The 14,142-nt window shown below is 41.9% G+C and overlaps 1 protein-coding gene across 3 annotated transcripts in view; it reads left to right on the top strand.

The window, feature by feature from the left end:
• Positions 1-63: 63 nt before the first annotated feature.
• Positions 64-14,142, top strand: part of TMEM65 (transmembrane protein 65) — a 31,684-nt gene continuing 17,605 nt past the window's right edge. The window contains exons 1-2 of one of the 3 annotated variants that reach the window (XM_027684339.1): positions 64-427; positions 7,538-7,618. In XM_027684339.1, coding sequence (XP_027540140.1) covers positions 91-427; positions 7,538-7,618 — 418 coding nt within the window. In that variant the 5' untranslated portion in view covers positions 64-90. Of the gene's footprint in view, positions 428-3,175; positions 3,416-7,537; positions 7,619-14,142 lie in introns of all 3 variants that reach the window. The other 2 variants (XM_027684338.1, XM_027684340.1) reach the window with 2 other exon arrangements.

The following is a 14,142-nucleotide window of genomic DNA, read 5'->3' as shown; positions in this document are numbered from 1 at the left end:
CACCGGCGGAGCGGCCGCGGGAGCGCGGTCCGGGGGGACTCGGCCGCGGGCAGTTCTGGCGGCCCGAGGGCCGCGCCCTTGCCCGGCTCCATGTCGGCGTGGCTCGGCCGGGCGGCGCTGCTGCTGGGGCGGCCGGGGGGCCCCGCCGGTGCCGCCGCCGCCGCCGCCGTGCCCTGGTCCTGCCTGGGCTCGCTGAGGGGCCCGCGGTGCTGCTGCCGCCGCCGCCTGTGTAGCCTGCGGGGCGGCGCCGAGGGGCTGCTCCTGCCGCGGGGGTCGCGGGCGCTCGGCACCCACCCCAAGAAGGAGCCGATGGAGGCGCTGAACACGGCGCAGGGGGCCCGCGACTTCATCTACAGCCTGCACTCCACCGAGCGAAGCTGCTTGCTGCGGGAGCTGCACCGCTTCGAGTCCATCGCCATCGCCCAAGGTGAGCCGCGACCCGCCCCGAGCCCGGCGGGGGAGGGAGGGCCGGGCCGGAGCTGGGACGGAGCCCCCGAAGTTTGGGGCTCCTCCCGCCTTCGCCCAAGCGACTCCTTCGGGCGAGTAGGAAACTCCAGCAGGACAAGGCACCGAGAGGCGCACGCCCATGTGTGTTACACTAATCGGGTCTAAATGGGGGCACACGACCTGAAATTTAGTTTCCAGAAGCATCCGCAGCACCTTCAGAAGTGGACCCAGCGTGCCAAATCCTCAGTGTGTCTGTCATTTCCCCAGGTGTTTCGGAGAGGCGCGCGTGGCCATTGTTTCGGAATGGGAGTAGGAAAGTGTGTCTCATAAAACCCTCCTGACACCAGGGCAGCAGTAAATTGATTTCAGACCTCTGAAGAGGCTCTGGGCGGCTGCTGTTCGCAGAGCTCATTCATGAGTTGCACTTCCCCGCACGGAGAGCTGCCGACACTGCCTCGTGGAAGTGTTGGTTCTTGTGCGGGAAGGTGTGTTTGTGCTGGGGAGGTTTACAGTTGTATCTCTGAATACAGTGCTATGCAAAGCCAACTGAAGTAATTCACAGTGATTTTTTTCCTCTGATCCAACTGTTCTTGCCAACTTGACACTGTTCCTTAAACAAATCAAAACGTGACAAAACCAAATCCTCTTAATTACAGCCTTCTTACTCCTGGTTCTGATCCTTAGCTGTAATTTACAATCCCTATTGCAGCGAAGATGATAGCAGGTACTTAAGAGATCAGTGTGCATTTGATCTAGGCCTCTTTCTGACTTTGATAGTGGCATGCCCTTGGAAAGGGCATTTCTGTGCTTGGTGGCTCTTCTGTAGTTGTCTGAAAGAAGTCTTGGGTGGGCAGAGAACAGGTCCAGCGGTCAGCTGTAGAAATGCTGCTTTTGTGAAGAGACAGACACCTTTCAGGTACCTCTACGGTTTTGTTTATAGCACACTTGCATGTAAACACTAGTGTTTCTAGTCAGAGCAAGAATAGTTCACTTAAGCGGTTCATTTTGGGAGCAGCGCTTCTGTTCTGTAGCAAGTGAGTCAATTGTATTTGTTTTCCAACATAGAGGGTAGTGTGCTTTGAGCTGTAAGTCGACACTAACTTTTGAATACTAACAACTAACACTCTTCCCTAGTAAATCCTTCTCAGCTTCTGAAGGGTTCTTGGTATGAGGTTTTTGTGTGAGTTTGTCTCATCAGTTATTGCTCAGGTGAAACAGGAGGAAGCTGTGTACCCAGAGGATCATGTGGTGGATATCAAAATGAGACTTTAAAATGTATTTCAATATAATGTCTCAAGGTTTATACAGAGATTAATCAACAGATGGTCCTATTTAATATCTTGTTGCTCAGATGCCATTAGTTATAATATGAGAGTCTATTTCTGTAACATACTCTGACTTTCTGATGATTCAGGATTTAGAAGCACAAAGTGCCAAAAGCATTAGTTTGAGTTTAGAGACTTTACTGCAAGGGATCTCATTAGTAAACTGCAAATTTATTCCACCAGTAGAAATTGCAGTTCACTGTGCCTGAAACTGTAAACGTTGATCTCACTGGAGAGATCGTTTCAGCAAAATCTCAGTTGTGGGCTCCGTAGTCTCACAGGTAAAGGCTTCACAAAGTGTTGCAGCGCCACCGGACCTCAGTCCTTGGAGTCAGATTCTCGATTTGCCCGTCTAGTAGCTTGATAAGGCTTTTTTGTAGATAACCTTTTCCTTTAGCCAGCTCCATTCATGTTTTTGTGGTTTGTTGGGTTTTTTTTTTCTACCAGACTGCAAAATGATAACAGCTGTCAGTCAGCTTTTAAATCTCAGAAATTCTGTTTTTTCTTCTGTTGTGGAAAAAGAAAAATCATAACCTAGAAGGGCTTCTAGTAAGTCTGTTGAATAGAAATTAAAAAAACCCTTATCTTGAAACTATTGCCCATAGCTGTTTTCTGTAGAGGATTGATATTGTCAGAGTTCAGATTTTATGTTAAGAAAGGCAATGAATGTAGAACCAGGCTCTTGAGGGTTGTTGGATATGTATCATCACTCTCAACACTAAGGAGGGCCAGAAGAAGAGAAAGTGGATAGAAGGACTGTTCTGGAAAGAAAATTAGAGAATTTCTGAGCTACATGTTCATATTGTGTACTCAAAATGCTTTATTATGTTTATTATGTAATATTTTGTGTGATTGTTCTTTCCTGTTGTAGTGACTGTCTAGGAATGATCTGAATAGGTATGCTGGTTGTGAGTGTGAGTAGGAGATGAGGGGAAAGGTATTTGTGCCTTGCTTTCCAAGTACTTTCTCCAGTCGATTAGTGTCACTTTTGGTTTTTACATCTCATGAGTTCAGTCAAGTCAAATGGTTTTAGAGATGCTGGGTTTCTTCTCAATCTTCTCATTCAGTGGCAGCATGCTGTAGCTCTCGGTTGCTGATTCTTTAGCTGAGTTTGCTAGTTATACTTTTGTGTTGGTTTCCAATGAAAGTGATCCAAATGCAACCTTCAAATTCTCTTCCTACTGAGTAATTCCCGTGTCCTGTTTGAGTCTGAAAAATCAGTCTCTCCTTGATCATGAAATGCCTATGCAGTCTTGCCACTGTGCTTAAGCTTGTCTTGTGCCTGTGATCTTTTCATAATTCTTTATGGAAAGTGAGGTCTTAGTCCGTATCCTTCATAACACAGTCCTTACTGGGTTAAGTTTTGACCTTCTTCCTTCACTACCTCTTCTGTGCCCTAACAGACCCCATATCAGCTAGGGGAAGCTGTCAGCAATATGGGGAGACCTGGGCACATCAAGAACCAAATGGGGCAAGTTCCTCAGCCCATTCCCAGGCCTACCACCAGAAGGATGCAGTTCCATCACCTAATTGCCCTAGCGCGAAATATGACAGGACACACTATCTGTGGCCTCCGCTAATGGCAGAGGCTGCGGGGAAACCCATCCCTTGCTGCGGCCGCTACGCTGAAGGACAGTCCTCAGGTAGGTGAGTCGTAGCTCTAACCTGTAAGTTAGGTGAGTTTCTGAAGCGTTTTTGAAACCTAAAACATCTGTTTGCACTGCAGTCACAAAAACTGTAGGTGGGGAGAGGTTTGTGACTGTGTTCCTGCCATTACTTGTCACCTGTCTTACCTGGATATTTATAGAGCTTCCAGATGCTGGGCACTAGCAGCCGGTTAAACAGTGTAGCTTATTAATAAACACTGGGATTCTGCTGTTTATTTAAGTGCATCAGTAGACGGAGCTCTGTCTGTGAGCATGTGATAACTGAGAGCCTGAGTTTAATTAATAGATGTGTTTTGCATAGAACCTGAGGGGAAGACTGTGAAACTGAATCTTGATTTAATAGTTCTCAGAAAATGTTTTGAAAACTGTCCTGATTTGGACTATAATCTGTACCTTACTATCTTAAAGTGTAGTCGAAACATCACTGAGCTGTTCTTTCTGAAGACAGCTCCAAATCCTTCTCATCTGGATTTAGTTTTCCTTCTGCATTGAAGTCTCTTTTTTTTTTTTTTTTCCTTTCCGATCTTGGAAAGCTGAATAAGGTCTCACATTTTCCCAGGAAGAGATTTGAAACAAAGTTTTAAAATTCTAGCTTGTATTTCTTGTAAACCTGTCAGCCACACCCAGCCACAGTAGTAGGAGATGATACATGTGGACATGTTGAATCCAAGTAATTTGTATATTTCTGTTTCATAGTTACAGGAACACTGAAGTAGTAAGTAGGTGAGTTCATTTTAAGTCTGATAGTACTGCCTTACTGTTTGTAGAAGTGATGCCCCATAATCAAGGCTTAGTTTTGTTGGCAACAGACAGTCAAATCTTCCTTGCAGTTGTTTCTTTCTTTCATGGTGGAGATGAATGTGTAAAATCTTACAGGCAGTGCGAAGAATGATTTAATGCCTCTAACCTTCTATAGCAATATTTCATTGACAGAAACAGTATTAGGAAGAAGATGTAACTTCTTTCTTAAGGGGCTTATATATGGGGGTTTTACCTTTAATTTCCAATGCATGATATGAGATAATTCAAGAAAGCTGCACTTGTAAGCAGTGCAGCAAACCTGATGACGAGGAGAAAAAATACAAAAGGGTTTGACTTGTTTACATAAGAAATACTGAATTTGACACATCTGCTGTGCCTTTATTTCTTCTTAGGGTACTATTGGTCTTACCTGTGCTGTATTACAATATTCTTGAGCCCAGATATAACTGATTTTCATTAATAATACTAACATGGTGGTGTCTAGGGCCTCTAAGAAATCTCAGATCTTGACAGTGAGAGATTCCATTATTTTCACATCTTCTGTGGCAAAGATGGGAAAACAATTCCTGTTTTCCTATTTTTGTGTACATGTACATAAAATACATATACTATATATATGTGTGTATATAATACATAAAATGGGTGTTTTTAACATGATGTATGTACATTGAACACAATTCCTTGAAAGCACCCAGTTGTATTTTATATTTTAAATGGAAGACTTTTGTGATGGGATCTCTAAATAAAAGGTCTTTTGAAGTGGAATTTCTTGTTTCTCTGTTGATTGAGGTTTAGTATGAACTGGAAGACATGCAAAAACACCATAGCAATGCAGTCTTGACAGCTGGTTTTGTTGTTTAAATTGCAGGTCTTGGAGAATGCAGTCTCTAGCTAGATTCTCTTTGAAGGCACTGGTATGTCATACCATACACAATAATCTGACCAAACCAGCACATTCCAATAGAAAACTGTTTATAAGATCAAGTTACTGCATCTTATTCTTGTTAAAAAAATCCAAAATAGTGTGCAGGTAAAAGGCTCCACCTCTGTTCATTCAGTCAGGCTGACAGCTGAGGCAGAATCTCTGAGAGAATTAGCAAGGTTTTAGCCATTGTTGGGTAAAGTCTTACTTTGGTAAGTAATTATACCTCTCTGGCTTATGATCTGGTGTTAAATTAATGAGCTCTCCAGTTTACTGGAGTAGCTGAGGGAATGTTTGAACCTATGTGCCTCTACTTCCACAGCTTTACAAAGAAAAGTTAATTCAAAAGACTGCAAATGTCATCAAAGGCAAATGGATTTCGCTTGGGTTTTTAGACACTCAAAACATAATCTCCTGTGAAAAAGATTCCCTTTGTTGCATGAGTCAGATACTTCTTGCTAATAGGAGCAAACCGGTTCATCTGCCATGGTGGTTTAGAACCACTTGGATTTTAGTACCTCTTTTTGTTAGAACTTAATCTGTGCTAAAACAACAAAACTTAATTCAGTCCTTATGGAAGTACTTGTCTTGTTTGAAGAGTGATTTCACAGTGCAAATGTGAGGTTTCCTGTGGAGACCCCTTGAACTGGGAGAAGAGGAATTGATCTTGCTGTTGTGCTTTGACAGGTCCCATGGCACCTGGTGGGGAGTGTTCTCTGGCTCTCTCCTTTACGGACCGAAAATATGCAGGCAAACTCTGTGCTGTGTCTGGAGGAAGATCATCTACCTCTTTCTCCCTTTCTGTGACCTAGGGGTCAAGAAACTTTTTAAACTCTGCTATTTAATTGCTATTCTAGGAAAATGTCTTCTGGCAGACTGCTGGCAAGTGTCTAATTCACAAGTTCCAAGTGCCCTGTCAAGCTGGTGAAATGACAAACTCTTGCCAGCCTGCCTGTGTGAGTCCCTTTATGTTCTAAACCATCACAGGGTACACCAGGACTAGGGCTAATCTCACTGCTGAGTCAAAAATGGTCTGGTGGTGAAAGGAATGTCATGTTTCAGATGGAAAGATGTGCTACTTTTTTTTTGCTTTTGAAACTTTTTTTTTTTTTAATATACCTCTCAGCTCCTGCCCAAAGTCATGGAGCCCTCTCATGAAGGCAGAGCGCAGAAGGAAAAGTGTTGCACTGGCACTACTGATCAGTTTCCTTAACATGTGAACCTCATGAAACACAGAATCATAGAATGTTTTGAGTTTAAAGGGACCCATCAGGTTCACTGAGTCCAACTCCTGGCCCTGCACAGGACATTCTTAAAAGTCACACCGTGTGCCTGAGAGCATTGTCCAAATGCTTCTTGAATTCTGTCAGGCTTGGTGCTGTGACCACTTCCCTGGGGAGCCTGTTCCAGGGCCCAGTCACCCTCTGGGTGAAGAATCTTTTCCTGATACCCAACCTAAACCTACCATGACACAACTTCAGGCCATGCCCTTGGGTCTTGTCGGTGGTCACCACAGAGGAGAGATCAGTGCCTGCCCTTCCTCTTCCCCTCCTGGGGAATCTGCAGACTGCGATGAGGTCTCTCCTCAGGCTCTTATTCTCCAGGCTGAATAAGTTAGAGTTGTTCAGCCTGGAGAAGAGAAGGCTCCGGGGATATTTTACAGCATATTCCAGTACATAAAGAGTGTTTACAAGTGTGCTGGAGAGGGACTTTTCACAAGGACGTATAGTGATAGGAGAAGGGGAAATGGCTTTAAACTGGAGGAGGGTAGGTTTAGATTAGGTATTAGGAAGAAATTCTTTACTGTGAGAGTGGTGAGACACTCACACAGGTTGCCCAGAGAAACTGTGAATACCCCTTTCCTGGAAGTGTTCAAGGCCAGGTTGGATGGGGCTTTGAGCAACCTGGTCTAATGGAAGGTGTCCCTTGGGGTTGGAACTAGATGATCATTAAGATCCCTTCAAACCCAAACTGTTCTGTAATCTAGCAGCGGAGGTTTAATATCATAAACAAGAAAATTGGTGCTTGGTCATTGATGGTAAAACTATTCTGAAACTGATTTCTGAAAATGTCAGATGTAACTGGCTACCTCTGAACCACCTGCAGCAAGGTACTGTTTTCTGAAGTTCACGTTGTTTTTGCTATTGTGGTTTGATTTGCTTCCATATTCTGAAATTTTACTTGCTCATGTAACTTAAAGCAGGTTCTAGTTGGAGTTCTCTGCTTACATGCAGAAACTTGCTGTATGTTTTTTGCAGAGGAAAGCCTGCAAACATTCAAGTGAAATTGTTGTAAAACCTAGAGAAATCCTAATATTTATAAAGGATCTTTCCTTGCTGGCAGACACTCCAGTATTGATTGGAAGATTTTAAATAATGAATTATTGCTGTTTTGCTTTTGAAAAATCGTTGTAGCATGCAGGTATCCTAAACCACTGGTACCACTTGAGAAGCCAGCAGAGGAGGTAGTGTCACCAGAGACGACCGATGATTTTGGTACAGTAAAAAAACTCCAAGCAGAAGAGTGTGTTTGCTGAGACCTGTGTTGCATAAGGCCAGCAGGCTGCTGGTTTGACAGACTTCCCGCTTGCTTGTTTTGGTGCAGTTGGCATGGAGTGCTGCAAGAAATAGAAGTACACAGTTTCTGCTCATATTCATATAAAGCCTTCCTTCTCAAGAATTTCAGTGATCCACATCTTCAGAGATTTAATGTGACCAAAGTGTTTCAAGTCCGGGTCCTGTGGAAACTCCTGAGCTATACCATAGTTTCTAGTTAATAATTTGATCAGAGATTTCAGATTGTGAAACAGCTCCATTTATTTGAAGAAGCTCAGTGTCAGCTACTTTATGCTTTTTCCTTGTAAAGTGGTGTGCATTAAATACGTGGTCCAAATATAATGCAGAAATAATATTATTGTTACAAAATGTCATTCTTTAGTTAGTTACCTTTGTCCTTCCCTACAAAATGTAAAATAAGATTGCTCCAATTAAAATTTGTTTTGTCTTTTGCATGTGTTTAAGCATGTCATGAGTACAAAATAGGTGTCATGTACAAATGACTTTTAAATCATGAATCAGAAAAAAATCTGAATCTTGAGCCATTGTTCTTCAACTGTGTCTTGTTTAAAATAATACATTTTATAGCTAAAAGGAAAATCTGTCTCCCAATAACTATCCTATCTGGTACAAAGGGTGCTTTTGATTTTGGTCCTTTTAGGAAAAATCACTTGAAATGCAGCTTTTACTTACAATGCCACGTAAACCTCTCAGAGTGATAGATTCAAAACATTTAGCTCTCCCTGTAACAGGCATGAATGAAATGGATCATGTTTATTCTGTGAGCACAGAGGTACTGTTCCAGAGTGTAACATAAATTAGAAGAAAATAAAATCTACCAGTTACTCTAAGAAAGAAATTATTTAAGGCTGACTCATTCAACTGAAAACTCATAGCTTTAGTCAGTCTTATTATTTAATCAATCCAAATACGGAACTACAGAGGCAGTGTCTCTGGGAGAAAATCTTTTCTAAAAACAAGAAGTAAATGGAAAAATGGGATAAGTATGTAATGCAAGCAGAGTACTTAAGGAAGCTATCTTGGATAGCTCTGCTGTTGTTTATTATTTTACAAGAATGGCTCATATGGGGAAAGCTGGACAGGAATGTGTGAGCTGCTTCATGCCCCCCTTCCTTTCTTTATCCCTAAATTAGCATGGTGTTATTTCAAAAACTGAAAGCATGTGTTCTGATTTCTGTTTTGTTGCTCTGTATGAGAACTTCCTTTAACACTGAATGAGCCCGTTGAAGCTTTTGGGATGTGACTAACCCATGCCTGAAACAAATGCTTCCTCTGAAACATGGGGAGCATTTTAAAGCCCACAAAATACTGTTTTCAACCCAGCAGAGTGCATGTTTCCTTCCAAACTATGGGATATAAAACCATAGCTGTTTTTTTCCAGTGTTCATTTACTTTGAATTCTTAGATATTTATATGTTAATAATTAAAATATCTACCAGTCATAATACATACTGATGTTGCTACACGTTTTTTGCTGCATCAGTTGCCATTTTCCACTTGTTTGTGATGCACTCATCATATTCATTCCTTTTTGGGTATTTTTTGAGTTTTTATTAAATTTTATTTTGACAAACTGAGATTCTTTTGGTAAATTCCAACAGGTCTTTTTCTTTTTTAACTCACATATTTTTCTCTAGATAATTAAAAGGGCAGATAGGAACATATTTAAGATTATGTGTTTTGAGATGAGGCATATTCTGTATCAACTCTCTTATTAGCTTAAAGCGGTTATAAGAAGCAGGTGGTTTGTTTTATTCTCTCCTACTCCTTGTACCTAGGAATAAAACCTTTCCTCAATGCTCTTAAATACTTTATGGTTTTTAGGATGTCAGGAGCACAGGCATTTCCAGAATTAAAACATACCTTACTGTTTGGCAGTGATCTTGGTGAAAGGCTCCTGCATGACCTGGGGGAAGGACAAAGCTTTGAAAAATCTTTTTAATTTCAGAAAGAGTGGGAAAGTTTAAAACAAAAAGTCTTCTACAGTAAGACCAACTTGAACTGAGAGGAGCCTGTAGTGGCCCAGGCTCTGGTTCCCCAAGCTCACTTCTTGGAGATACCCTGGGACCTGTTGGCTGGGCACCAGCAGTTCTTTCAAAATATTCTGGGAAGCCTTCAGAGGGTTAGGAGGAGACACAGGGCATCGTATGTGATTCTATGTGACTCTTGTCCATGCCATGGAGAGAGGTCTGTGCTTTGGGTTGTGTTGCTGTATGTAAAGTCGTATTGCCACAAAGCTCAGGTCCAAATGCTTCCTGTGAACCAACAATTAATTGTTGCATTTTGACCTACTAAGTTCTTCTTGTCTTTAGACATTATCAATTTCTGGTTGTTGTACTGTTAAAGTAACTCTTTTCCCATAGCTTTTAATTTTTGCTATAACTTGTCTTATACTGGAAGTGTGAATTGTCAGTCTCCATGAGGATATTATCCCATCTCTCATAACAATCTGAATGGGTAGAAATTGTGTTTTATTGGCTTTGTTTGATTCTGTGGAAAACTGGAGAGAAACGTGTGTGGAACAAACCAATTTCTTTAGCTAGCTGCTCTTTCAAATACCATCAGCTTGTATTTTCAGGTTATGTTTAACCTTTTTATCCAGCTGTTTCTTGGCTTCAGTAAGTTCTGGCAACAGGCTGATTTTCACAAAGCAAAGTAAAGATGTGATGTTACAAATGTAAAATTAACTGTTTTATTCAAGATTAAGAGTTGTAAGAATTTTCAACTAGATCCACAACCCATCTTGCCTAATAAAGATTTTTGACAGAGTGAAGAGATGGGAGAGCAGCTTGAAATCCATCCCCTCTTCCCCAGTTATTATTTTATGGAATAAAGTAAATAAAGCGAATAGGTAACTGCAAAAGTGACAGTGGTGTTAGAAATAATCGGCCTGGTGACCTTTTCCTTTTGCAAATGTCAGACACACTTCTTGCAATTCTATGTCACCCTCCCTGAACAGAAGGAATGTACCAAAGATGCATTTGTAGTTCTGATAAAGCACAAGTGACCCAGGTTGAAAATTTTTTCAGTGGGAAATCTATGTAACTTGGTTTTTTCCTCATTTATTGGGTCTGGTTTATCAGAAAGAAAGAAATACAGTCTTTGGATTTGTAAAGTTTTCACTGTTGGATTGCTTCTCAGGGTTGGATGCTAGAAACCTATCATTTCTGCCTTGTTTCCATGCTTATATCAGTTTTTGCAGTTGCACACTAATATGGCTGAGCTTTACTGTGATTTAGGTCTGACCCTGTGTTGAAAGCTCAGTTAAAAAAAAACCCAAAAGACCCCCAAAACCAAAAGCTCACTTTTATTATTCCTTCCCAGCCATGGAGGAAAAACATTCTCCTGGATTTCCCACAGGGTGTGAGAGCAGGCCTAGATGAACTGTGGATGAGGTGATGTGTAGAAGACGTGACTTGTCCATGGAGATTTACCGCTGGCTTCACTCGTGTTATGTTCTGTTTTTCCCCCTGTCCTGAAAACTTCTTGATGTGAAAGCCTTGATTCTGCTTTCCATGCACTGCTGTTCTTCTCTGGGCCTGGCTGTGTACCTGACTGAGGTCAAGTGCCACAATAAAGAAGTGCCAAATAAATAATCAGGAGGGAATTTAGGGACAGGAGGAAAAGAATCAAATCACCCATTGCAGCAGCAGTGTGACTTTAGATCACTTCCAGGTGCGGTTTTGTATTTGGCCTTATAAGGTTCTGTTTTTCCTGTTTTCTCATGGAAGTGCCATGAAGGTTTTTGTGCCTCACCCGGGAGTCTGTTCTGGGATCTGTCACTGACAGCACGTGCAGTGACTTGCACAAGTGAGCAATACTGCTTTGATCTCCTGGATTACTTTTGTAGTTTTGTCAAGTACTAGCAATTATATTTTTTACCTCAAAATTTGTCTTGTGACTAGGAAGGGAGCTGTCTCTCCCTTCCTCTGGCCCTCTATCCAGAATTATTCATCCTGGTCTGAGTGGCTGCCCCCTGCAATACACAGTACTTTGCTTCAGCACTGCAAGAGGCGTCCTCAGCCTGGATCCGTCCCCTTCCTTGCTGCTGGAAAAGGGGTTGTGTAAACATTGCACAGATTTTGGAGAAGTGGAGGGAGGAGAGGAGGATGCTTGAGGCATACTATGATAAGCCTCCATCTCACAGCATGAAAAAATGGAGGGTTGTAGATTTAGTTTTCCAGTAAATAGTGGCATTGCAGTTGTGTCACTGATGCAGGCGGTACACTAGTGGCACAGCATACTTTCTCCACTGCCAAGGGGAAAGGGTTATTAAATAGATTAGATTCCAGATTTTCTCACATGTAGAAAATGAAACAGGCTTGTGTGTGCAGAAAACTTGGAATCAGCTGTGCTTTCACATTCGTAGTTTACTGATTCTGAAGCGGATTAACAGAACTGGAGGAGAAGGGCACAATTTCAGCACTCATGGAAGTCTGCTGTCCACTTACACTGAAGCTGTGACAAAAGGACAGGTGAAAAAATCCTGGCAGTGGAAAAGGGAAAATGCGCAAAGTTGAAAAACAAAGACTGTCCTAAGTGGAGGAACACTGTCTTACATGAACTGGCATTGGGTAGTTTCCTGGGAAAGTTGAGAAACAGTGGGATTAAATGAAAAGGCCAGATGTGTAGTTCTTCATAAAGCAGAGGTCCCGAAGCAGCTTTAGGGGAGTGTGTGCACAGCTGGCACTTGCAGGGGTGTGACGTGAGCTGAAGCTTGTGTTGGCTCTGCAGCTGGAAGCTGCAGGGGTGCATTTGGAACTGAATCCTCCTGAGGGAGGCCTCGTGCTTCCCAAAGGCTGCAGAAACACTGGTTCAGAGAAGGATTTTCCTTTTTTGTTTTGCAGAATAAAGACAATTGGTTGAAAGAATTAAAAGTGACCTTAGTCAGAACTGTTCACTTACTTATAGGAAGAGTAGAGCACAGTGGTCTTTTTCTTCTGCTTCTCCTTACTTATATTACTTTATTTACAAAACCACCAATATTAATAATTTTATATATTTTTGTGAACAGTGATTTTTTTTAATTAGAACTTAAAATTCACATGCAGAGTAAATTATTGCATAATGCAGCTGCATAACAACCCATCAGATATTCCATATTATTATAACATAAAAGCCAAAAGAAAATACCTTAGGTGAAGTTCCATGTAAAGTGATTTTTATCTGTTTTTACATTATATTCACTCCTTCAGCTGTTTGCCAAAGATAAACAGTCTTTTCTTGTGGCTTGGCTTTGACTATGCAGAGAGTCAAATGGGGAAGTCAGACTAGTTTCATAAATGAAGCTTTACTAAGTTAATGTGGGAAGAAGGTACCCAAGTGATGAATCTACTGCACTACCTGTAGCAGCAGGTGAAGGGTTAAGAATAGCTTCATTGCTACTGCATTCTGTATTCGTTAGGCATTTATATAGAGAGGTACAAATTATCTGAGTGTAATTTATGGCTGGAACTTAAATTGTCAGTGGTTTCTTATGGTGTTCCTTTGGCTGACGGGTATGAATAGTTTCTTAAGGACTTCAGGGCAGCTCATACTTTGTCTTTATTGCCCCAATGCAATGAAAAATTTGGAGGAATGTAATTACACTTAATGTGAGTCTGTAACAAAATGTTTGAACATCATTCAGTTTATCTCTCTGTCTCTTTTATTCTAGGTAGCTCTTTTAATTCTGAGACAGATGAAAAGCAATAAACTCTACATGCATTTGAAATTATTTCAGAGAAGAGCTTATTTCTGCAGTTGTGCTTGCTTCCAAGCTCGTCCTCAGGCAGGGAATGAAACTTCCTGCGTACGAAAAGGCTGGTACTTAATGGTATGTGATGTAATAGCAGTTTATCTTCAACTTTCTGTAAACGTCATAGTAGAATTCTCTTAAAGGAAAAAAATAGTCCCACCAAAGACGATTTACCAGCCACCCACCTGCTGTTCCTGCACTGCTGCAGCAGGCTGTGGGTGATGGTGGCTGTGGGAAGGTTTGTTGTCTGACTGAGTACGGGTGCTGCTGATACCAGGGACTGTGGGTAGCACTGCTGTTGCTGGCCTTGGATTTGCTCTGACAGTAAGCATCTCTCGTAGTATTAACCAAATGACTTTTTTTCACTTCAAGACCCTTGGGTTCTGCAAAGGGTAAAACCTCACATTCTGTGCCTGAAAATGACAGTATAAACACCAAGTGTGTTTGAAAAATCCAGAGAATATATAGTGTGGACCTGGTCCACTATGTCTGCTCTGAGGCACAAGCCCCTCATGTTGCTACTAACACTCAGTTTTGTGCCAGGGCAGTGGAGAAGGGAGCGTTGTGGTTATCCTGGGTGCTGCATAGGTGAGCTTTGTCCTCCTGGGGAATGTGCTGGTGGCTGCAAGTACCAGATCATATGCCTGGGCTTGACAGCCAATGCAATACGCTGTTCTTAATACCTTTTTCTCACTCCCCTTCTTTC

This window comes from Neopelma chrysocephalum, unplaced genomic scaffold (genome assembly GCF_003984885.1).
Source record: "Neopelma chrysocephalum unplaced genomic scaffold, ASM398488v2 Primary Assembly neopelma1_66, whole genome shotgun sequence".
NCBI lineage: Eukaryota > Metazoa > Chordata > Aves > Passeriformes > Pipridae > Neopelma > Neopelma chrysocephalum.
The sequence above is the reverse complement of the archived record's forward strand: the minus strand, read 5'-3'. Positions and strand labels throughout refer to the sequence as shown.